Source organism: Anolis sagrei, chromosome 2, assembly GCF_037176765.1.
Source record: "Anolis sagrei isolate rAnoSag1 chromosome 2, rAnoSag1.mat, whole genome shotgun sequence".
NCBI lineage: Eukaryota > Metazoa > Chordata > Lepidosauria > Squamata > Dactyloidae > Anolis > Anolis sagrei.
Genome location: NC_090022.1, coordinates 262,272,459 through 262,296,759, shown reverse-complemented (window position 1 = coordinate 262,296,759; position 24,301 = coordinate 262,272,459). Strand labels below are relative to the sequence as shown.

General features: G+C 42.0%; 2 protein-coding genes across 2 annotated transcripts in view; one reads left to right on the top strand and one right to left on the bottom strand.

Moving 5' to 3' along the window:
- Positions 1–7,711: 7,711 nt before the first annotated feature.
- PTCD2 (pentatricopeptide repeat domain 2) lies at positions 7,712–23,127 on the bottom strand. The gene is made up of 10 exons (XM_060761689.2): positions 22,893–23,127; positions 20,633–20,725; positions 19,242–19,371; positions 17,138–17,255; positions 16,303–16,381; positions 14,003–14,094; positions 12,124–12,237; positions 10,168–10,242; positions 9,169–9,282; positions 7,712–8,013 (listed from the first exon to the last, which is right to left on the bottom strand). Exons 1-10 carry the CDS (start codon positions 23,080–23,082, stop codon positions 7,789–7,791), a joined length of 1,230 nt encoding a protein of 409 aa, XP_060617672.2. The 5' UTR covers positions 23,083–23,127; the 3' UTR covers positions 7,712–7,788.
- The window catches only part of MRPS27 (mitochondrial ribosomal protein S27), a 65,453-nt gene continuing 64,245 nt past the window's right edge, over positions 23,094–24,301 (top strand). Inside the window, exon 1 of the mRNA XM_060761690.2 lies at positions 23,094–23,262. Within this exon, the coding sequence (XP_060617673.2) occupies positions 23,193–23,262 (70 nt within the window). The 5' untranslated portion in view covers positions 23,094–23,192. The remainder of the gene's footprint in view (positions 23,263–24,301) is intronic.

The window sequence follows — 24,301 nt, the reverse complement described above, 5'->3', positions numbered from 1 at the left end:
AACATTTGTCCTTTTTTGTTTTTGAGACAATTTGGACTGTGGAGACTATAGAAAACAAAACCCTGTCCCAATTTGGTCATGGGCTGGATGAGCCAATAGTGAATAGTTCAACTGCTATGAATGATGGTGTTTCACCTGTTCTAGATGGTGGCATATATCCTCTAAATTGGCAAGCTCACAGCACAATCTATAATATGTAGTTTTGACATTAGGTGAATCTATATTGTAGAATTAATGCAGTTGAACACCACTTTAACTGCGATAGCTCAATGCTATAGAATCATAGGAACTGCAGTTTCACAGACTCTTTAGCCTTTTCTGCTTAAGTGTTGGTGCCTCATCAAACTACACATCCTAGTATTCCATAGCATTGAATCATAACAGTTCAAGTGGTGTCAAACTGCACTAATTCTACAGTGCAGATGCACCCTTTGAATATAAGCATGGCTCATGTACTGAAAATTTAACTTTTTCAGGATGGTTTCCTAGATATGCCTCTGCCATCACCCCCACTCATGACTATAGACAGAATTGTAATAGTTTTGCCTACTCTGGTTACATTCTGGTTTAAACTACTCCAACGTATCACATGCGGGGCTTGAATAATGTAGACAATGATCACTGGACTTCATCATGACATATTTTGTTGGTGTGAAAAATATCCTGACTGGCTTTCCATTAGTGTTCAGGTATAATTAGATGAATTTGCTTTCATAAAAAAAAAATTAAACCGTTTTGGATCAGTTGCTCAAAGAAATGCCTTCTCTTTTCTCTTCTTTGAACCTGACCTTTTAATAGTATCTCCTGAATTTTCTTCAAGCCCTATCACTTCTTAGAAACTGAGAAAGTTTTTTTACTGCTATTTTGGCAATTCTGAGCTCCTATATGGAAGTATCAACTGAATTATAACAGCGATAATGCTTGGGAACTGAAACATTCTCTATGGTGGCACGCTGTTTACTGACTACGGCTGTTCTTTCAAGCAATAAGATAACACTGTCTAGCTTCTTTGGAGTTCTCAGTGTCTTCCAGGAAAGCAGGATGGGCTGCTTACAATTCTATTAAAGCCGCTGCAGACTTAACCAGAAGGACACCTCTACGAGCTCAATTGTTCAACTCGACCATGCTTCCTGCCCTATGCAATGGGTTAGAGACATGGACAATGACGAAGGCTCTCTTAGAACAACCCTGGGCTTGCATACCTCCCTTGAAAGATGGCTCATTGGGATGTTTCTCTCAACACAGAGAGAACATGGACTGCACAATGAGGATGCTCAAAAAATATCACTCAGATACCCCAGTCCAAAGCAGATATTGTGGGATTTTCTGCCTTGATATGCTTGGATATAGGGCTGTGTGGAAGGGCCCCCAGAAGGAAGTGATGAGAATTTATTCTCTACCCTGTAGTTATAAACACTGATAAAGCTGTATCATTCTGCTTGGACACTTGTGATCAGGAAAGAGATATACTTGGCACAGAGGATGTCCATTTCCCTTTAGAGTCCATCATGCAACCTTTCTTTCAAAATGAGTGCTTTTGACATTTCTAGGTACAGTTATTATTTACTTGTTGATACACCATTCACAGGGACCGTGGTGGCGCAGCAGGTAAAACCACTAAGCTGCAGAACTTGCTGATTGGAAGGTTGGTGGTTCAAATCCATGGACAGGGTGAGCTCCCATTATTAGCTCCATTCTTCTGCGTGGTACTGTGAAATCCACACCTGTGGTATTTCCCTGCATCCACGCAGCTGACTCGGATCTTTCTTGAAAGCTTTTCCTAATTAGGGACTCCAGCCCCGCCCATCTACTCCTAATAAAGCCAGGCAGCGGGGCTTGGAGCCTTAATTCCTTTTGTCCGCGAAAGCAGCAACAACTCGGTGTTCTCTCCTAAAACAACTATTGGTTTGACTCAAGGACTCCAGTTTGACTACTCTAACAGACAGCAATTCCAACTTGTGTTCTGGGACCTTTGTTTATCCTATTTAGGCTAGTGGGAGGACAAACCCACTCCCTCCCTCTAAAAAAAAAAAAAATGCCGTGTCCTCTGAGGCGCAGACTTTTTTGCCTTTGGCAATGGGCAGTAACTTACCTTCTTTTTCTTCTGTTCCCTTCGCTCAGAAAGCAGGAGGGAAGAAGACTTTTACCAGCCTACCACCCCTTACAGACCCAGGAACTGGTAGAGCTTGTGGCAACAAACTGCCACTGTGGCTTTGTGCCAATAACTTTGTTTTGGGTTGCAGCCACGCCTCTCAGCTGTCTCTGTTTTTTAAGGACAGCTTGCTCTCACTGCCCGTGCTTTCCCTGCCCCATTTACCCCAGCAGGCAGTGGACGCTGCAACGATCCCTGCCATGCTTTTGCCCCCCTCAGGGGAGGGGAGGCTCAAGGCAGCCACGCCACCTGTGTGAGTGATGGCTAGCCAAGGCTTTGCCTCCACGCCCATGGCATATAACGCCTTGGAGGGGCCTTTGGGTTGCAACAATTCCTGCCATGCTTTTGCCCCCCTCAGGGGAGGGGAGGCTCAAGGCAGCCACGCCACCTGTGTGAGTGATGGCTAGCCAAGGCTTTGCCTCCACGCCCATGGCATATAACGCCTTGGAGGGGCCTTTGGGTTGCAACAATTCCTGCCATGCTTTTGCCCCCCTCAGGGGAGGGGAGGCTCAAGGCAGCCACGCCACCTATGTGAGTGATGGCTAGCCAAGGCTTTACCTCCACGCCCATGGCATATAACGCCTTGGAGGGGCCTTTGGGTTGCAACAATTCCTGCCATGCTTTTGCCCTCCTCAGGGGAGGGGAGGCTCAAGGTAGCCACGCCATCTGTGTGAGTGATGGCTACCAAGGCTTTGGGTCTAAGCCCATGGAATATAACTCCTTGGAGGGGCCTTCGGGCTACTATCCTCCCTCTGTGTCATGCTGCCTGGGAGCTTCAGTGACGGCTCAGACTGTAAGTACTGTGTCTTTTGGGCCCCATCTCCACTTGGCCCATGCCTCAACAGGTAGGTTGCTACTCTTTTGCATAGGCAAACTGCACCCTCCTTTCCTTTTCAAGGATTTGTAGTCCCTTCTTTTGGTTTTCAGGAGTTTATTAAAACTTTTTCCTAAGCTCATTCTGGTGCTTCCTTCAGCTGCAACCAGTCAATGAGTCTGATGTAGATTCTGACTCCTATGAGTAGCAGATTTCTCCTACTCTTGAGGAGGATTTTTCCATCCCAGCTTCCTTAGGGGATGTGTTACCTAATTTTTCCTCCTTGATTGCTTAGAGGATCTGCTTTTCTCAGTTGAGCAACAGCAGAAACAAGCTCCAAGTACAGTTCTCCCAGCACTTCCATATTCGCTTAAGCTTGGAGAAAAACAAAGGGCAACTCCTGTATCTGTGTCTGGAATTTCTAAGTTTGTAACTGCACTTTACTGCATACGCACCTCTTCAGCAGAGTGGTTAGTTAAGCCTACTAAACTGAACTTTATTGTGGTCAAAGTTGTTTAATCCACTGTGATAAGAAGATCCACCCCACTGCTAGCCTACTCACTTGCATGATTCATTACCATGCTTGTATGGCAGCCTATCAGGTGCTCTTGTGGCATAGCTCAGCACCTTATTTGGATCTTCTTCCCCTACAACATCAACAGATCCCAAGGGCTTTCTGTCAGTAGTATCTCACCTTAGCTTCTCATCACAACGCTACGGCTAAGCACAGCACCGATACAGTACTAAGGTGTTTGCTGCTGTTGCAGCAGCCATCCACCAGCATGTGTAGATCCTCTACCCTCTCCAGAGAAGGCAGAGCAATGGCAGGATAACTGCCCATGGCAGAACATAGCCTGCTTCTAAGTTTGGCTTTTTACCACAATCTAGCCTAGATTGTGGTGGCCAGCCCCTCAGCTTAATTATCCAGGGGTGACAACAAACTAAAGGGAAGAAGTAGATCAGGGCCAATAGTTTTTTCGCATGCATTTTCTCTTCTTTCATAGCCTCCAACCCTTCAGCTCCAGTTTTTGGAGCTCCACCTCATCATTTTTAGATGCATGGCATTAGATCTCTTCTCACTCATGGGTGTTGGAGATTACAGAGCATGTTTATGCAATTGAATTTTTCAAACTGTCCCCAGTAGGGACTCTACGGGCCACTCCTCCTCCTGTGTTCTAGCAGGAGGTAATTACTTTGTTTCAAAAGGAGCAGTAGCTTCTTTACATCTTTCTATGTTTCCTTCTTTTTCCTTTTCCCCAGCTGTTTTTTGGTTTCCAATAAAGGCAGTGGGCTTTGGCCAGGTTTGGACCTTACAGGATTTTATGCATATATTGCATATTGCAAATTTCAGGTATTGTCATTACCAACCATCCTCACTCTGTTATCCAGCAAGACATGGGTCAGGCTTTTTCATTTCAAGTTCTTCATTCTGGTATCTCCACAGCTCCACAGGTGTTACTGAGGAGATGGCTGTATGCCGGTTCATCCCTGGGTGCACGGGGTAGTAGTTTACCCCTATATTTCTGGCTGGTTGCTGGTGCACAGTCCTGTGAGTATCTACAGAGGAACATTCACTTTACTCTGTCTTTATAGCAGACGCTTGGTCTTTTTATCAACAAGGTAAAATCTCTTCTTCAGCCTATCCAAACAACCAATTCATGGGCCTGTATTGGACTCTTGGCATGCAAGGGCCTACTTGCTAGCAGACAGGTTTCTGAATCTGCATTCATTAGCTCTTTGAGTCTGGCAGACGCCATACATCCATGCCAAGGATGTCCAGTGCTTTTTGGGACACATGGCATTCACCACAGCTGCCACTCCTTTCTCCTGTTTGCACCTTCGGCCTCTCCAGAATTGGTTTCTTCGGGCACTTCATCCCATGCAGGATGAGCCCAATGAATGTGTCATTGTCCCTCTAGCCATCCACAGGTCTCTCAACTAGTGGACTCATCGCTCCAATCTCTGTGTGGGCGATGTTAGCAACCAACAGTTCCTTCTCAGTGTGGTGAGCTCACCTCAAGGGTCACACCATCCATGGTCCTTAGGCGGCCATAGAGGGCATGGAGCACATCAACTATTTGGAGTTACTCGCAGTAGAAATGGCACTGCACCTTATCTCTCATTTGCTCATGGACAGTATTGTCCACCTTACTACCACCACCTCGATTGTGATTTGCTTGCCCTCATCATCAGAATCTGGGACTGGTATACCATAACCATCAGTGCCATTCATCAAGAACTCTCTTGTTGGCTCCCTCAGTCAGACAGTTTATACTGACCACTAATGGTCCCTTCCTCCTTCCCAGGCATGGGAACTCTTTGTCAAATGGCACACTCCCCTTTTGGACTTGTTTGCCTCTCCCGCCAACATGAAGTGCCAATTCTTTGGAGCACGTCTTGCCTCCACCAGACAGGCTGTTGGGAGATGCCTTCCTCCTGGATTGGACATCCACCCTCCTGTACATCTTTCCACTATTACCAGTTCTGTCCAGCGTGGTCTCTCGTCTTCAAGCAGAGCAGGTAGATTGCATTCTCATCACACCATGGTGGCCCCGCCAGCCATGGTTTGTCATTCTGTTCCAACTTGCAGGCAGCTGTTCCATTCAGTTGCCACTCAGGCCAGACTTGCTGGCTATGGGCAACAGCCCAGTCCCGTACTCCCAGGTCACTCAGTTCCGGTTGACGGCGTGGCAGCTCCAGCCTCAGCCCTCTCTCAACCAGTAAAGGGCATTTTGGACGTTGCCCTGAGACCTGCCACTAAACATTGTTACATTTGTAAGTGGTGTCATTTTTGCATTTTTTCACAAAAGCAAGGGGTTCAGCCTCTGTCTGCTTCCACTTCCCTCCTCCTGGATTTTTTTTTTTTTTTTGAGATCTCTGTCAGATTCAGAACTCTCATTATCATTCTTGAAGGTCAATCTGGCAAATATAGATTCGTTTAGAAGCGAGCATTCTCTTCCCTCTCCTTTATCCGATCCTCTTGTAAAGAGATTTCTGCAAGGCTTTAGAAATTTCTGGCCCCAAGTAGGCCTGTGCCCCCCTCTTGGAGGTTGGAGGTTGTTCTTTTCACCCTTACGAAACCACCATTTGAGCCAATGGCCACTTCTGACTTGTTCCATCTATCATGGAAAACAGCATTTTTAGTGCCTATTACTTTTGCTCGTCGCGCTAGCGAGCTTATGGCTCTTGAGTCGATAGTCCTTACGTGAAATTTCATAAGGATAACGTCATGCTGGGCACAGACATTCCCTTCTTACCTAAGGCAGCATCATAGTTTCATATGTCTCAGGACATTGTCCTTCCAACCTTATTTCCAAATCCTTCTACTCCCCTGGAGCAGTCTTTGCACCTTCTTGATGTGCGGAGGGCTCTTGCTTTTTATGTCCACCGCATAGCTCCATTACGGAACTCACTATGACTTTTTGTTAAGTACCGTAGGGATACTGTGGGCCTTCCTGTTTCTACCCAGAGGTGGCGGCCTGGATAGTTGCAGCTATCCGGCTAGCTTGTGAAATGGCAGGACTGGACTTACCTGTTCAGATCCATGCTCATTCCACTAGAGCATTGACAGCCTCCATGGTTTTTTTGCACAGTGTGCCTCTGCATGATATCTGTCGGGTGGCCATATGGTCAACACCGCATACTTTTGTCTCCCATTATAAATTGGATTTAGCTGCCAAGAAGGAGACGGCTTTTGGGTGAGCAGTACTTTTTTCTGCACTGGCATGACACCCACCATCCGTGGGACTGCTCGCTAGTCTACCACAGGTGTGGATTTCACAGTACCACGCAGAAGAAAGTAAGGTTGCTTACCTGTAATCATGTTTCTTCTAGTGGTAACTGTGAAATTCACACAACCCGCCCATCCTCCCCACATTCTGTCATGCCTTTTATCTCCGACTGTCTTTCGCGGTACGGAATTAAGGCTCCAAGCCCCGCTGCCTGGCTTTATTAGGAGTAGATGGGCGGGGCTGGAGTCCCTAATTAGGAAAAGCTTTCAAGAAAGATCCGAGTCAGCTGCGTGGATGCAGGGAAATACCACAGGTGTGAATTTCACAGTTACCACTAGAAGAAACATGATTACAGGTAAGCAACCTTACTGTTTCTGCCAACCTAGCAGTTCAAAAACATGCAAATATGAGTAGATCAATAGGTTCCTCTTCTGCAGGAAGGTAACAACACTCCATGCAGTCATTCCGGTCACATGACCTTGGAGGTGTCTAGAGATGTTGGCTAAATCTAATTTATATGTATTTTTAACTTGTTATTGTATGATGTTTGATATTGTATTGTTATTATTGAATTCTGTTGTGAGCCGGTCTGAGTCCCTCTACAGAGGTTGGAGAAGGTAGGCATATAAAAGTTTTAAATAAATAAATAAATAAATAAATAGGCTCTTCAGCTTAGAAATGGAGATGAGTACACACCACAGAGTTGGACATGATTAGACTTAATATCAAGGGGAAACCTTTACCTTTACACCATTTATTAACATATTTTGCATAGACTGGTGAAGCTATAACATTTCTCCCTTTTTTTGGTATATGTGGAGTTAACAGCCCCTAGTATACTAGAGTTAGTGTGCAAACTGGCCACAGGATTCTGAGGTTTACAGTCCCTCCGAAGTAATTTTGGCAAGCTCTAAGGAGATTTTGGAAATAGGTATTTAAAAGTCTAGTATCAACAAGTTCTGATAGTTTGTTTGGAACATTAGAATTCACCAAGGAAAACAGAGAAAGTGAAAATGCACTTTCCTAAGCACAGGAGATATTTTATTTCATCCCAGTTCTTCCAAGGAAAACATACAGTCCAAATGTGAGATTTACTCAGCCAGGAGAGCAGATTGTAGCGGCTTCAGAGTCCGTTGGCTCACTTGTTTCTGTCTCAGCAGCTGTGTGTGGCGTCTCCTTGGCTGTGGGGTCTGACACAGCAAGTCATCGAGAGACAGGGAGGTCACTTGTCCTGAGGCCTGGAGCTTGGCCATGATTTCTTCAAACCAGATACACAGGGTCGGGTTATCCTCCAGCTTCTCCCTGACTGTACTCAGCTATGAAAAGATCAGGACAAAAAAAAATCACCATCTTTTACTCCTGTATAGCTGCTCACTGCCTTTCTCATGCCAGCAATAGGGGAAGAAGGAAAGGAGGAAGGAAAGGAGGAAGGAAGGAAGGAAGGAAGGAAGGAAGGAAGGAAGGAAGGAAGTATGAACCAATGTCTTTCTTCTCCTAACACAATTTCTATGTGTTTTTCTCTGCCTCCTCCTCTGCCCTATGCTATTTTTTATTTACAAGCCTCATCATGCAATCAGGGTCTCCCTCAGTCTTACAATGCTTGCAGTCTCCCCTGTGTGTTTGCTGGTGGCTTTCTTCTTGCCCAGATACCCAATTTCTTTGCCTTTCTTCGCCCCATTTCAGAAAGAAATTGGTCCCCACTTGCTTCCTTCCACCAACCTATCCATTACCTTTGCCCTACGCTATTTTTCATAGGGATTTACAAGCTTCACCATACAATCCCTCAGTCTCACAATGCTTGCAGTCTCTATTAAAATTGACTACGCAATTAGCAGATGTGGCAGTAAATAATCTGCAAATCAGCAAATTTGTGAAAATGCAACCCATGAAAGTGGAAAGCTGACTGTATAGGTTTTCTATGATTCTGAGCCTACAGAGTAATGTATTTATTTATTTATCATATTTATATACCGCCCCTCTCAACCCGGAGGTGACTCAAGTTTACAGTCAGCAGTCAATGCCCCCAAACAACATACAGTTAAAACATTACATATAATATGAACCATATAAAAGCAATAAAACAATAAAAACCATAAAACACAAATCCTCAGCATCTCATCACTAAAATTATTTTTCCGTCGCATCATCCAATCATTCCGTGGATCTCAATTAGTCTGTTACACTGCATCTGCAAACGCCTGCTCAAACAGCCAGGATTTGACTCTCTTTCAAAATGTTAGGAGGGAGGGGGCCGATCTGGTATCCCTAGGGAGGGTGTGCCATAGCCGAGGGGCAACCGCTGAGAAGGCCCTGTCTCTCATTCCCGCCCATTACATCTGCATCAAATGTAAACTTTTGAATTTCGCATGAAATGTAAACTTTTCTTTTTGATAATGGCAAAAAATAAGCCAGATGTTTAGTTATACAAAGCTCTCTCTCATTTGTTGCTTCTACATCATTCATTCACTTACCACTTCCACACAGAACTCGGGTTTTTTCACAAAATCCGAAGCACTGGGATCAACAGCTCTTTCCAGGGTTTGAACAAGGTTGTCTAGGTCCCCCGATTCAGCCTGAAGGAGTAGCTTGAATAAAATCGTGAATGAATAAATATTAATTGATCCTCACTTAAAATCACACAAAATTAGTATATTCAGATCCGTGGGTTTTTGTGGGGGTTTTTTTTCATATCAGGAGTGACTCAAGAAACTACAAGTTGCTTGTGGTGTGAGAGAATTATCTGTCTGCAAGGATGTTGCCCAGGGGACACCTGGATGTTTTACCATCCTGTGGAAGCTTCTCTCATGCCCCTACATGGGTAGCTGAAGCCAACAGACGGGAGCTCACCCTGCTCCCTGGATTCGAACTGCCGACCTTTCTGTCAGCAGTCCTGCCGGCACAAGGGTTTAACCCACTGCACCACCGGAGGCTCCTAGATTCATGGGTAATGAGAGGTGATTCCGGTGATTCAATGTACACACAAACTTTGTTTCATGCACAAAATGATTACAAAATATTGTGTGCAAAATTACCTTCGGGATAGGTGTGTAAGGTGCAAATAAATGACTGTTGTGTTTAGGCTCTATGGTATGCTTCTGCCTGAATTCATTTGATCAATAGAGTTCATTATTATCTACAGTAACGACAGTAAGTCCAAGAATGTATCCCTCATGGATACAAGTGTCATAATGTACTATTTAAGAATCACTCCAAGAACAATCTGAGAATCCAGTTTTAAAACAGATGAAATAGCAATTTCAAACATTTTACTTCTATAAAGAAGAGTAATGACATCCCAGCAATGCAAGTCTTAAGCCATAAAAGATTACGGCAATGATCATTTCTCCTGATTAGTGTGAAATACAGAAGGATATTACACGCCCTAAGACTGTTCAAATGACCGGAGAATCTTTCCTTTAAACAAAAACATCATGCCTTCAGCGTTCAGCAGGGGCATTCCACACACTTACATTCAGATTATTGCATGTCCTACTTTCTGTGTTTATGATCTGTGAAAAATAGGAGCGGGCTTTTACGACATCATTCTGGAAGGAAAAAACAGAGGCAGCAATCAGGGTATATTTATTGGTAAAGCATTGCAGAGCATTTCATTTAAGTCAGAAATGGACATGTTCCAGGGAGTCCAATTTTCTTCACATCTCCAAAAAAATTGAGGAAGACGACGACAATGACCCAAATCAGGAAGTAGCCAATCAACAACTTCTATTCCTTTTGGGGGGGGGGGGGGATGCAGCTAAACAATCACTTCTAAGAATAGAAAATACCTCCCCTTCTAATTTTCAGAAAGAGGCATCTTGGGGGTCCATGGAGTCCTATGCACCCAAAGCAGCTGTGCTTGGCCCATGCTTTGCCAATCCTAATTTAAAGGGCCAGACTTTAGCACAGCTGTTAAATCACCAGCAATGATAAGATCTACCAATCGAAAGGTTGCCAGTTCAAAGCCCTGGGTTGGTGTGAGCTCCCTACTGTCAGCCCGGCTTACTGTTGACCTAAGCAGTTTGAAAACAGATAGAGCTGTAGGTGGAGAAATTAGGTACCACTAAAACAAGCTGGGGAGGTATTTTACAACACCATAAAGAAAAAGATCGGAAAATGCCCGCTGACCAAAAGGAAGGAGGAAACCTTGATGACTCTTTGTCATAGAGGATGGAGCAAAAGCACCCCCCAGTGGCTGGATTTGAGTACAACCTCCAAGGTGCCAAAATGCTGGATGTTGACACAACATATCTCCTTTCTGTTTTGTTGTTTCTGTCTGTCTCTGTCCTGTCTATCCAAAACGGCATTGAATGTTTGCTGTTTATGTGTATTGTGATCCACCCAGAATCCCCTTGGGGAGATAGGGCGGAATATAAATAAAGTGTTATTAAAATAAAGTGTTATTATTAAAACCAACTCACTTTGGACAATATTGAATGAAGGAGGTGGAGGATAATGGAAGGGTGTAGAGAAATGTGGTTATAGACAACTTTCATGTATTAATTGTATAAATCCGCTCACAAAACAAAATGTCAATAAAAATATTTTTTTTAAATAAAAATAAAACCAACTCACTTTTGCAATGACTCAATAATGTATCCAACATGATACACGTATTTTTCAAAACATCTTTTGACTCACTTTGGGTAGCTTTCCCAAAAGAGACACCAGTTTTAAGTTATCCAAAGCAATCTTTTTTCCTCAAGATATCCCCAAATACTACTATTTTAGGGTGCATCTTCATTTACCCCAGGTTTGAAACTTCTTCACAGCACCTCTTCTGAAAGGAAGTCTCTCATGCTGCAGGAATGAGCAATCCCTGTGTTCTTGCTGGGATATCTGACCTTCAGATTGTAATCTGAGGACTAAAACAATTTAACCCCATCGTGAAACTGGTATTATACATGCCAGAGGACTTTACAGCTTTGCAGCATATGAATTGGAATTTTGTAAAATTAGCCTACAGGTTGAATCTGTTTTCTGAAGTACTTCTTCAACATGTAGACTAGCAGTGTGACTTTGCCTTCCCAAAACATACCCAAAATGACAACTACAAAATCATTAAGGCATTAAGGCCACCAGGAAGCAGGCCAAAGATATTCCAGTGCCTACTATCCATAAACTCTTAATTAACTACTCTCAAGGGTACATGATATTCACACTGTGATGCCTAACTTTGACTTCCTTTCTATGGATTTCCAGATAGATTACATACATGATCAACATTTACAAAAAAGGCTCTCCTTTTGAGAAATGTTGTATGAATTGAACGACGTAGCACAATAAGATAGAAAAATAGATACACAATAGTATCTATGAATTAAAGTGATTTCCTAGGATTAGGGTCAAATAACCAAAACCCGCGCTGCATGTTATTATATTTGCTCAGCATCCAAATAAAAAGGAAAGTGAAGCAAACAATCCATTACCTGTTTCAGAGCAAATGCAACTGCAAAATAATATGCTTTTCTTGGCATCTGATCTCCTCTGAGCTGTGCCTCTTCAAGTAATGTGGTACAAATTTTGCAAGACTCTGGGCTGTTCTGAAGAGGAGAAGGTTATAATATATGCTTGGTTATATTACAGAATACTTTCTGAATGACAAAGAACATAATTTCATGTGTACCAAAAATCTTCACAAATTTTCTAGAAATCTTATGCATGTAAATTCTCCAATAATAGAAAACATAAAGCCAGGGTAGTTTTACATATCCATTTCACAAAGGAGGACTAAATGTACTTCTAATTCCCAATGCCATTGAGGTATTTGAACCCTAATATAGATTCTACTGATTTCTAGAAGCCTCTGGAAAGGAATAGCCCTGTTAGCAAATGGAAGCAAATGTGAAAAAAGTGTATCCCCAAATGATTTAGATATTTTCAAACTGCTCAAAAAGCTGCAGTTTGGCATATATGTGAACACAGAGTTTACTACTAGCAAGAAAGCTCTCAAAAATTAGACATTTTTTAGATCCTGTGTCTAAATATGGGACATTTTTTTCCAGTGATTGACATCCCAACCCATTGCAGGTCCTACTGCATGTAAGAGAGAATGTTGGATTAAGAGTTTCATTGCTTCTTCAGGTTTGGATTCAAGGAAGGAGATCTTGAGGTCCATCTACCATAGTGGTTCCCAACCTCTTTTTGACCAGGGACCACTTTGACCAGGGACCACTCTCCAACATTAGTACCAAAAAGGTTATGAATAATTTTTTGGTCAACTTTAGATTTATTTTGGTTAATCGGGGTGTTGATTCAGAAAAATGAATTGGACAGACACCATCAGCTCTAGTTTCTGATACAGAATATATGCCATCCAGTAGTCACCATCTGCTCACCCACAGAAAACCATATTTAACAAGCCTTGGCACTATAAGGAGGGTTTTGCGAGACCGGTCGCTCTCGTTGTAATGGTGTAGTAACGGTGAGGCCGCAGACCATATTTTAGTTCTGGTGGGCCACTGGTGGTCCACGGACCACAGGTTGGGAACCACTGATCTACAAAAAGGAGTGTATGTTTGGTGGGATACTTGACTGATTTGTACCATGGATCAAGCAAACTAAGAACACCTCAACCCACCTTATCAGGATAAGTCTCCCTCCATCCACAGCCTATCACTATTACATACTTATAACGGACAACTCCTGTTACTTAAAAACCCTAAAGTGTTTGTTATACATAAAAATTGTAATATAACAAATAGTAATAACCACGAACTGCACATATACTTATTGTATGCTAAGACTGATCAAACAGAAAGAGACGGTCTAAACAAATTCTTGTGCATCAGAAATGTTATGAAAACACTACTGATTATGAAATATCTAAGAGCTAACTTTCTAGATCAGGCATGGGCAAACTTTCTAACTTAGGGGACGCATTGTAGGCCGAAGCGGGCGGGCAGGGAGGGAGGGGGTTCTCCCCAAGCGCATCTGGCCCCTGGGCCTGGGTTTGCCCATATCTGGTCTAGACAGACTGCTAAAATGTTATTTGGTTTCTATCCAAACAAGCTCCAAATTTTATAACACTCTGAAATGTCCTGCTCTGATCAAAGCACCCCTTAAAGTCCAATTCCCATATTATCTGGTTGTTAGATTATCAATGTTTATTCACTATACTGGTTTGGTACATCTTGTCAGCTACCCTAAAATGTATGCTCGCTTGAGGTGAAGGTTACAAATGTACAAAACAAAACAAAAACATAAAACACCAAAATTAGGAAAGAGCATGAATAGGATTGATAGTACACAATTTCTCTCTCTCTTAACAAAATCTAGAAACACATCTTAAATGAAATTTGTTATTACCAGTTTGTAGCATATTGCAAATGCGAGGAAATAGGTTTCTCGGTTGAATTTTATGCCTTGCTGCTTCATTTCTAACAGCACTTCAAGAGCACCTGCCAAACAGATTTTCAATTAGTGTTACTTGATTAATTGTGATAATTACATACCCTCAACTGTTAATTAATAACATGTCAGAGAGCTGAAAGCTAAGGTCTGAAAAATAATTATAACCTGTAAAAAATACCTTACAGATGAGATACATTGTTGTCACCTGCTCTTTAAAAAGCTGGTGCAAGATGTAATCCAATTCCTAAACCTTGCTAATTAAATGTAAGTTTTGTCTGTGTGGCCAAGATAGTGAAAATCCTGAGAATGTCAATACTCACCGAACAAAGTAAGTTACTAGCCTGATATTTGACCCAAAATACCTTTCAAATTTAAACACTATCAGCCACATATGACTACAGTAGCATATATTTGTTGGGCATAGCTTTCTCCTACTTAACTCAGGGTCTGATACAGACTAGCAGTTTTTAGTACAGTAATCCTATACTTATCTGGAAGTGAATAGGAAATATTCAGTAGGCCTTGGTAGATGGTTGATGCTTTAACCTGGCAATTCATGGATGCACAGCTGGCTGAAACTGATCAAGGGAATAAAGATTCCTTGTAGCAATGTGTGTACAGTTTTCATATCTATTAGGATTGAGGATAGGTAACACCTGCACAGTTCAGTTTCCTTGTTTGGCTCTGTTCTATATAACCCCAGGGATTCATCTTTCATCCATCTTGTACAGCTGCCCAATACAACTCAATGAACCTAGTCTCCAGCCATGGAGATCTATAGTATTGGCCCAGGGATGCTCTATCTAGAATTATTGTTTAGGGGACCAACTCTATATCTGTTGAGAAGATAAAAATCCACCAAATAAAGGGCTGCAATGTTTTCCTGGAGCCCCCGGAGGTGCAGCAGGTTAAACCATTGAGCTGCTGAACTTGCTGACTGAAAGGTCAGCGGTTCAGCTCCAGGGAGCAGGGTGAGCTCCCACTGTTAGCCCCAGCTTCTGCCAACCTAGGAGTTCGAAAACATGCAAATGTGAGAATTAGCAAGGTTTAGGAGTTGGATTACATCTTGCACCAGCTTTTTAAAGAGCAGGTGACAACAATGTATCTCATCTGTAAGGTATTTTTTACTTCTTTTGCGGGAAGGAAACAGTGCTCCATTCAGCCATGTCGGCCACATGACCTAGGAGGCATCTATGGACAACACCAGCTCTTCAGCTTAGAAATACAAATGAGCACCACCCCCCAGAGCTGAACATGACTAGACTTCATGTCAAAGGGAAACCTTCACATTTACCTTTAATGTTTTTCTTTGTAACAACTATCCATCAATAAAACGTATAATGGTATTAGTATTATTGCTACAAGTATGTTTTGAAAATGATTTTATACTGTTCTAAACTATGGGTGTTTCCCCATGACAGTTACATTAATTGATTTAATTTTTTTGTATTATCGGGTTTTTAGCCATATGTTGTTCGAAGCTTATTGCTAGCCACTTTGTATCCCTTGTTAGTGGAAAGGTGGGATATAAATTAAACAAACAAAATAGATACATAAGCTGCTTTGAGTCTCTTTTATAGAGAAAGAAAGTAGGGTATAAATAAACACAATCATAAAACGTAATAACAGTAATAATAAATGTGTATGGCAGTTTTTTGGGGGGGGGGGGGGAGTTGCATCAAAGGAAGTCTTAGGAGACCTGGAATTGCAGTCAGTTTCAGCTCAGCACATCTACTGAATTCCAGTATTTTAGAGGAGAGTTTCTCAAGCTGTGCTCCTCCGGATATTTTGGACCAGCTCCCACAATTCCTAACAGCTGGTAAGCTAGCTGGGGTTTCTAGGAGCTAAAGTCCAGAAACACCTGGAGGACCACAGTTTAAGAAACACTGTTTTAGAGAATAGGCATGAACAGGATTTGATTTAATATTCAGTGCTACTGACACCTGGCCCTCACACATGCTGTGCTGCAGTGTGGTGCTCAGGAAATAGAAGAAAGACAAGAGAAGACAATTTGTGGGCTGCATGATTACATTCGCTGAAAGACAGCAAGAGTTTAATGAGCAAACCACTTTGAGGGCTCTTCAATTATATTTACAAAATGTGTGAAGAGTTCTTTTAGCACCCAAGAGTGATCAAATCAGGTTTTGCTATCTCCAAAGATCAAATGATTCAGTGTCAATGGTAACATCTTCATATTATATAAAAGAAATGTTCACCGTTAACCGTGTTTGGCCTTTGGAGCACATTTTACTTACGTTCATATTGACCTTTATTAAACAGCATATCCATCAATATATTGAAAGACGTGCTTTCTGAAAAGAAGCCACGGAGAGCCTGAAGAATACAAATAATAGAATTGGTTTGTAACAATGCTTCAGTGATGCTATTATCTTGGACCAAATCTCCCTTCCTTTCTTAACAACAACAATTTTATTTTTTATACCCCACCAACCATCTCCCCAAGGGGACTCGGGGCGGCTTACAAGGGACAAGCCCAAAAATTACAGTTTAAAAACAGAGACACAATTAAAATCAATGAATAAAATAAAATAAAATAAAAACAGTCATAACAACATCATAAAAACAATATGGCTAAGATAAATTTCAAATTACCAACATAAAATCTGTACAAGAAAACAGCACAATCTAAAAATAGGAAATAAAACAAACCTCTATTTATTATTTCTAACCCTCAAGATTAGATTTGAAGGAATACAAGATATAATCAGACATCTGCATGACAAAAAGAACAACGAAGCAACATACCATTAAAATCCCATTGCTGTCAGTTCATAAACCCTGCTGGGAAAGTTTTCACTTGGTGGAGGAAGAAAATCAAAGAGGGTGTTATGCTAGAGTCTTTAGAGAGAAAGTCCAGGAAGAGCCCAAGAAGGTCCTCTTCCTTGTACTCACAGACTGGGAAAGTGATGGGATTGAGAGAAGGGCCTTATCCAAAGGTGTTGGAGCTTGGCCAGATTATATTTCCTCAGATATAATCGACTCCAGCCATTGCAGAATTCCCACTGAATTTAAGACAGCATACATAAAAAAGAATTTTACCACTGAGGCAAATAGGACTGCAAACTGTACCTGGTCTTTTATTAGTTCAAATGCAGATGCTTCAAGGTCCAGTTCATAACAAAGCCTTATAAAAACTGGACCAAATTTGAATTCTCCAAAAGCTGTATTTTTGTTCTCTGCATGGTACCTGCATAGAAAACATGGACTGGGTTTTTTATCTAGTTTTAAAGAGCACATGTATAAGAGAAACAAGAATGAATGCCAAGTGGCATCATCTAAGAGTTGGAAACAGACACTGAATTATACAGTTGGAGGGTATCCCAAGACTATCTAGTCCAACTCCATGCAATGCAAGAATACCTAAGTAGATCACTCTCAAGATGTGGTCATTGAGCCCCTGTTCAAAGACCTCCAATGAGTAAGAATCCACTATCATTCAAAATAATCTATTTCACTTTCAAACAAACCTGTCAGGAATTCTTTTCTAATTTTGGCAGAATCTCTCTTATTGTTATTTGAATCCATTGCTTCATATCCTAGTCTCCAGAGAAACAAACAAACAAACAAGCTTGCTCCACTACTACACAATATTCCTTCATATATTTAAAGTTGTTTATCAAGTCATCCTCTTCTCCAAGCAACTGAATGCCTTCCAGATGAGTTGGACTGCATCTGTGTGGACTGGAAAGTCCTGTGAGTACAACACATCTGGGGCTATGCTGATGACCATGCCACCACCACTCAAGGAGGGAGCTTTGAAATGGTTGAAGACAAGCTCTCCGAAGCTTTAGGTACTCTTATTGCTTATTACAGGGAAAACAAGCTGATTCCTAATCAATCTAAATTGCAGCACACCAAAATACCTGGGAATTCCTCTGGACCGTGCTCTGACTTACAAGAAAAACAGCTTGACTATCAAGCAAAAAGTGGGTGCTAGAAATAACATCATATGAAAGTTGACTGGCATGACCTGGGGATCACAACCAGACATAGTGAAGACACCTGCCCTTGTGCTTTGTTATTCTGCTGCTGAATACACATGCCCAGCATGGAACACATCTCACCATGTTAAAACAGTGGATCTGGCTCTTAATGAGACATGCCACATTATCACAGGAAGTCTACACTTTACACCACTGTTTAGCTGGTATTGCACCACCTGACATCCGTTGGGAAGGATGTAATGAAAGGGAAGTAATGAAAGGACCAAGGCATTGACATCTCCAGCCCATCCTCTGTTCAGATATCAGCCAGCAATCCAATGCCTTAAATCTAAGGTCTACAGAGATACTTACAGGAACACCTCAGCAAGCGAGAGTCCAAAAGTGGCAGGCTAAAACTCTGAACCTCAATCAGTGGCTAAGACTGGATGAGAAACTCCCTGCTGGGCACACAGAAGACTGGGCGGCTTGAAAGGCACTGAACAGAATGTGCTCTGGTACCACAAGATGCAGAGCTAACCTTAAGAAATGGGGCTACAAAGTGGAGTCCACAACATTCGAATGTGAGAAGAGCAAACTACAAATCCCCTCCTACAATGCAGTCTGAGTTCTGCCACATGCACAAGGGAGGACCTTCTTACAGCCACACCAGAGGCACTTGAAGTAGCCAGCTTCTGGTCAAAGGAAATTTAGTACAATGCAAAGCTTTTAACTTTGTTTGTAGTTTTTGTATGCATTATAACTGTATTCTCAATTAGCTTCTAACACGATAAATAAAAAAAAAAATCTGGGGCTATCAAATTGAGAAAGAGTGGCCAAACCTATCTTCCAAAACTAGTCCTTCTTGTTATATTAGCGGCACAATACCGGACAAATTTTAGAAGATAATTCAAGCTTCTGCTCATATTACTGTTCCTTCACCTTCTTGCATTTCAAAAAATTTCCACAGAGATAAAAAATTTAACAGCCATTTTATTCTGTGACATACAGACCTGCCCTTTTTTTGAAAAGCTGTATCTTGTGATAAAATTGTGTTTTGTCTCAGAACAGCTACTTAAAAGTCAACCTAGACATCTAAATCATTGCCTGCACACAACGATTTAGAGCCAGCATGGTTTGAAACATTTCAAATGTAAACAATTAAACTCAATCAACAATGGACACACATTCTGGGCTCTTGTAAACTAAAGTAAAATACAAATGAAATAATAAAACCTTTGTACAGGTTTTACCTGTAAATAGCTTTCTTGGCTAATTCCACTTCATCTTTCGTCTGGCACAGATGTAGCAATGTTTTTAACTCGTCTTTGAGAATCAGTCTGTTTTTTGCCAACTTCTCTTCAATAGTTTTAAAATACGTATCTGAAATTGAGATATTAACATGTAGTTTTATTTCTATTCAACATGCATGCAAATTGCTGTATCTCAGCTTGGATTGGATCAATCTCAGAACGAGAGGGAATGTATCTCATTTTGTTGGATTGTAACTTAATCTCTCATCACTGGTCTCAGCTAAAGTCCAACAATATCTTAAAAGCCACACATTATCCATCTCTCCTGCAACAGCATCCTGAATTGGCTCCTCATATCGTCACTGCAATAACTCTGCCTTGATAGTATAATGTCCCAATCCTCATGAATAATAATGCTTGGGAATGAGATTTTTCTTTAGCTCCCATTCCCCACTGAAGCCAAGAGATTGAACTGGAGAAGACAGTTGGCATGCATGTGCTTCAAAATTAATACAGAAAATGTTATTTCCCATAAAAAAGAAAAAGACATATGGGATTATATCCAGTTCTATTTAAAATACTAATAACTATATTACTAATAATAATTTTATTTCTTACCCATCTCTCCTCATGGCCGGAGGCAGGTTACAGAACAATTAAAGCACATAAGCACAGCAAAACACCAAAAATATACATATTAAAACATAACTCTATAAACGTTAACATATCTCTATAAAATAATAATAATAATAATACACTTTCTTTATATTGCGCTCTATCACCTCAAGGGGACTCAGAGCGGATTACTGTATACACATATGTAGGCAAATATTCAATGCCTTTTATACAGTAAACAATGACATACAAGACACAAACCAAGTCAAAGGTGTCACTTTCCATCACTGGCGCCTGGAGGTGATGCTCAACTCTGGCCATGGGGAGGTGCTCCAGTTCCATTTTCCATGCCAAGGAGCCTGTTTTCCATAGACCCTCCTGTGTTTTGCCAGCATAGCTGCAGAGCACCTTTTACCTTCCCACCAAGGCAGTACATTACATGTTTTCAAACTGCTAGGTAGGCTGCTAGGTAGGCAGAAGCTAGGGCTGACAGCGGGAGCTCACCTTGACCTGCATCTTCGAACTGCCAACCTTCCAGTCAGCAAGTTTTTCTGCAGCTAGCTGTGTAATCCACTGAGTTATTTTGTGTATCTTAAAATACACAAAAGACACACATTTAAAATTCTTGTTTAAATACTGTCTGGGTAGGCCTATTTATATCTCAGACTACATATGCAACTGCAAAATATGTACTCAAAATCCAAATCTGGTAAGTCAATGCTTCACAAAACCCATAAATAAATTGGGGGACATGTGTGTGTATTTAAAAGGAATACCTTTTTCACCATATATTCTATATCCAGTTGCCAATTTCTGTTGCTGAAATGCTTGTAATTGTACAATATTGTCTGTTAGTAAATAGCGCCTTGCTGGAAAAGAAAGACAAAAAGAAAATAGTCACAGTAAGCTAGATATTTAAGGCTTTGGAAGCAATATTCATTTAAATATGCTTAAAATTATACAAAATTAAAAAGTATAATTTTTGCATAGAGGAGAGCTCTAGGGACTTTACAATATAATGGTATAGAACAATATAGTAATATATAATACTGATATTGTGCTATGCTATTAATATAATATATCGTATGTATATGTATCTTGTAAGCCGCTCTGAGTCCCCTTCAGGGTGAGAAGGGCGGCATATAAATGTCGTAAATAAATAAATAATAAATTATCTATTCTGCTGCATTCTCAAAAGCTTGCTCAAAGAGCCAGGTATTTACTTTTTTCGGAAAGTCAGGAGGGAGGGGGCTGATCTAATATCCCTGGGGAGGGAGTTTGATAGCCGGGGGGGGGGGGGGACCACTGAGAAGGCTCTGTCTTTCGTCTCTGCCAAACATGGCCATACAGCCTGGAAAAATCACAACAACCCAGTGATTCCGGCCATGAAAGCCTTCGACAACACATTAACTTTCTGATGCTGGAACCAAAAAATGTTGTTGTTCATTCATTCAGTCGTCTCCGACTCTTAGTGACCTCATGGACCAGCCCAAACCAGAGCTCCCTGTCGGCCGTCACCGCCCCCAGCTCCTTCAAGGTCAGTCCAGTCACTTCACCAAAAAAATAGGAAACAAAAAATAAGGGGCATAGATCTGGCCTACAGGTGTATCTACACTGTAGAATTAATGCAGTTTGGAACCACTTTAGCTGTCAAAGCTCAATGTTACGGCCTCCTGGGAGTTGTAGATTTGAGCCTATGACAGAGAAAGTTAAGTAAACACCTTGCAAAACTGCAACACCCAGCATTGACCTATGCACATTTAAGTGGTGTCAAACTGCATTAACTCTGCTATGTAGATGCACTCCTTGTCCTAGACCCAGCACTGCCCTACAGACATTAAAGTGGTGTCAAACTGCAATAACTCTGCAATCTAGATGTACTCCTTGTCCTATACCCAGCATTGACCTATGGACATTAAAGTGGCGCCAAACTGCATTAACTCTGCAATGTAGATGCACTCCTTGTTCTATACCCAGCATTGACCTATGGATATTAAAGTGGTATCAAACTGCATTAACTCTGCTATGTAGATGCACTCCTTGTCCTATACCCAGCACTGACCTATGGGCATTAAAGTGGTGTCAAACTGCAATAACTCTGCAATGTAGATGCACTCCTTGTCCTATACCCAGCATTGACCTATGGTCATTAAAGTGGTGTCAAACTGCATTAACTCTGCAATGTAGATGCACTCCTTGTCCTATACCCAGCATTGACTTATGGTCATTAAAGTGGTGTCAAACTGAATTAACTCTGCAATGTAGATGCACTCCTTATCCTATACCCAGCATTGACCTATGAACATTAAAGTGGTGTCAAACTGCAATAACTCTGCAATGTAGATGCACTCCTTGTCCTATACCCAGCATTGACCTATGGTCATTAAAGTGGTGTCAAACTGCATTAACTCTGCAATGTAGATGCACTCCTTGTCCTATACCCAGCATTGACCTATGAACATTAAAGTGGTGTCAAACTGCATTAACTCTGCAATGTAGATGCACTCCTTATCCTATACCCAGCACTGACCTATGAACATTAAAGTGGTGTCAAACTGCAATAACTCTGCAATGTAGATGCACTCCTTGTCCTATACCCAGCATTGACTTATGGTCATTAAAGTGGTGTCAAACTGCATTAACTCTGCAATGTAGATGCACTCCTTGTCCTATACCCAGCATTGACCTATGGTCATTAAAGTGGTGTCAAACTGCAATAACTCTGCAATGCAGATGCACTCCTTGTCCTATACCCAGCATTGACCTATGGACATTAAAGTGGTGTCAAACTGCATTAACTCTGCAATGTAGATGCACTCCTTGTCCTATTCGTATTTGGTAGCTCCTCCTTCTGAACAGCTCAAGCCCTTCCTCGCTTGAAGGACACACGCCATTCAAATTTGGCTGAACTCCTATGAGTCTATGATCAAGCGGTGCATGATGGGGCATGTAGTCCTCTGTTGAGACTGGAGAGAGGATTATTGCAGGCAAGGAAGCCACCCAGAACCCTTCTTCTTTTCTTTCCCCTCCTGGTACCTCCTTGAGGACACTTCCAGCAACCAGGCGAAGCTGCAGCGACCAACCCGCTTAAGGGAGGAAGCCCGGCCGCCTCTCGCAGGATCCGATTGGAACCTCCAAGCACTGCTGTAGCCATTCTGCCCTCGGACCGTACCAAGCGCGGCTGCAGGGAGGGGTGTTCGGAAGCGGGACCAGGGACCGCCCACATCCCGCCTCCTCTCTTTGCGCCCTGCTCTTTCCAAGGCCTTGTGATTACACTGCGACAGAAGAGCAATCTTCTTTGAATCACCCCCGCCGAAGAGATTGGTACGCTCCACAATGGCGGCCCCTCTGTTCCAACGTGGGTTCCTCCGGAGCAGGAGTGGGATTAGCCTCTGGCTCAGGGCAGGTGGGTCCATTGCAGATGCTTGTGCTGCCTTGTTCGGTTCCAGGGCAAGAGCATTATTCATTTCCTGCTAATACAAGGAGAAGAATCACCAGGCTCTGGTGTTGCTTGGGTTGCAATTTTTGCAGAACTCACCACTGTTCTGGGGATGATAGGAGTTGGAGTCCAGCAACAATTGGAATATCCATTGCAAGAATATTTTTCATTTCCTGCAAATACAAGGATAAGAAGGCTCTGGTGGCTAGAGACTTCTTAATAATCTAGATTCAGAAACTGGGTTATAGGGCAGTGTAGCCCCAGTGTGTCACCATGCTCAGAAACATTTTAAGAGTCTTGTTCATTGGATAAGATCAGCAGAAAGCCAGAGGCTCTGGTGGTGTTTGGGTTGCAATTTTGCAGAACTCACCACTGTTTTGGGGATGATAGGAGTTGCAGTCCAGCAATAATTGGAATATCCATGGTCCTGGTTCCAGGGCAAGAGTGTTATTCATTTCCTGATAATACAAGAATAAAAAATCATGAGGTTCTGAAGTTGCTTGGGTTGCAATTTTGCAGAACTCATCACGTTTCTGGAGATGATAGGAGTTGTAGTCTAGCAACAGTTGGAATCTCTATGGCCTTGTTTCCAAAGCAAGGGCATTATTAGTTTCTTGCTAATACAAGGTTAAGAATCACGAGGCTCTGATGTTTGGGCTGCAATTTTTGCAGAGCTCACCACTGTTCTGGGGATGATAGGGCTTGTAGTCTAGCAACAATGGGGATCTCTATGGCCTTGTTTCCAGGGCAAGGGTATTATTCATTTCCTGCTAATTCAAGGGTAAGAATCACCAGGCTCTGATGTTTGGGTTGCAATTTGCAGAACTTATCACTGTTCTGGGGATGATAGGGGTTGTAGTGTAGCAACAATTGGAATCTCTATGGCCTTGTTTCCAAAGCAAGGGTATTATTCATTTCTTTCTAATACAAGGTTAAGAATCACAAGGCTCTGATGTTTGGGCTGCAATTTTTGCAGAGCTCACCACTGTTCTGGGGATGATAGGAC

Bases quoted from the DNA above. Each gene is read 5' to 3' on its own strand.
- PTCD2 (XM_060761689.2), bottom strand. From the start codon at position 23,082: ATGTGGGCGGTCCCTGGTCCCGCTTCCGAACACCCCTCCCTGCAGCCG. The intron at 19,372-20,632 runs GTATTCCTTTTA...TCTCAATTTCAG, and splicing joins TAGAATATATGGTGAAAAAG to ATACGTATTTTAAAACTATT. The intron at 10,243-12,123 runs GTAATGGATTGT...TTTTCCTTCCAG, and splicing joins TTGCATTTGCTCTGAAACAG to AATGATGTCGTAAAAGCCCG.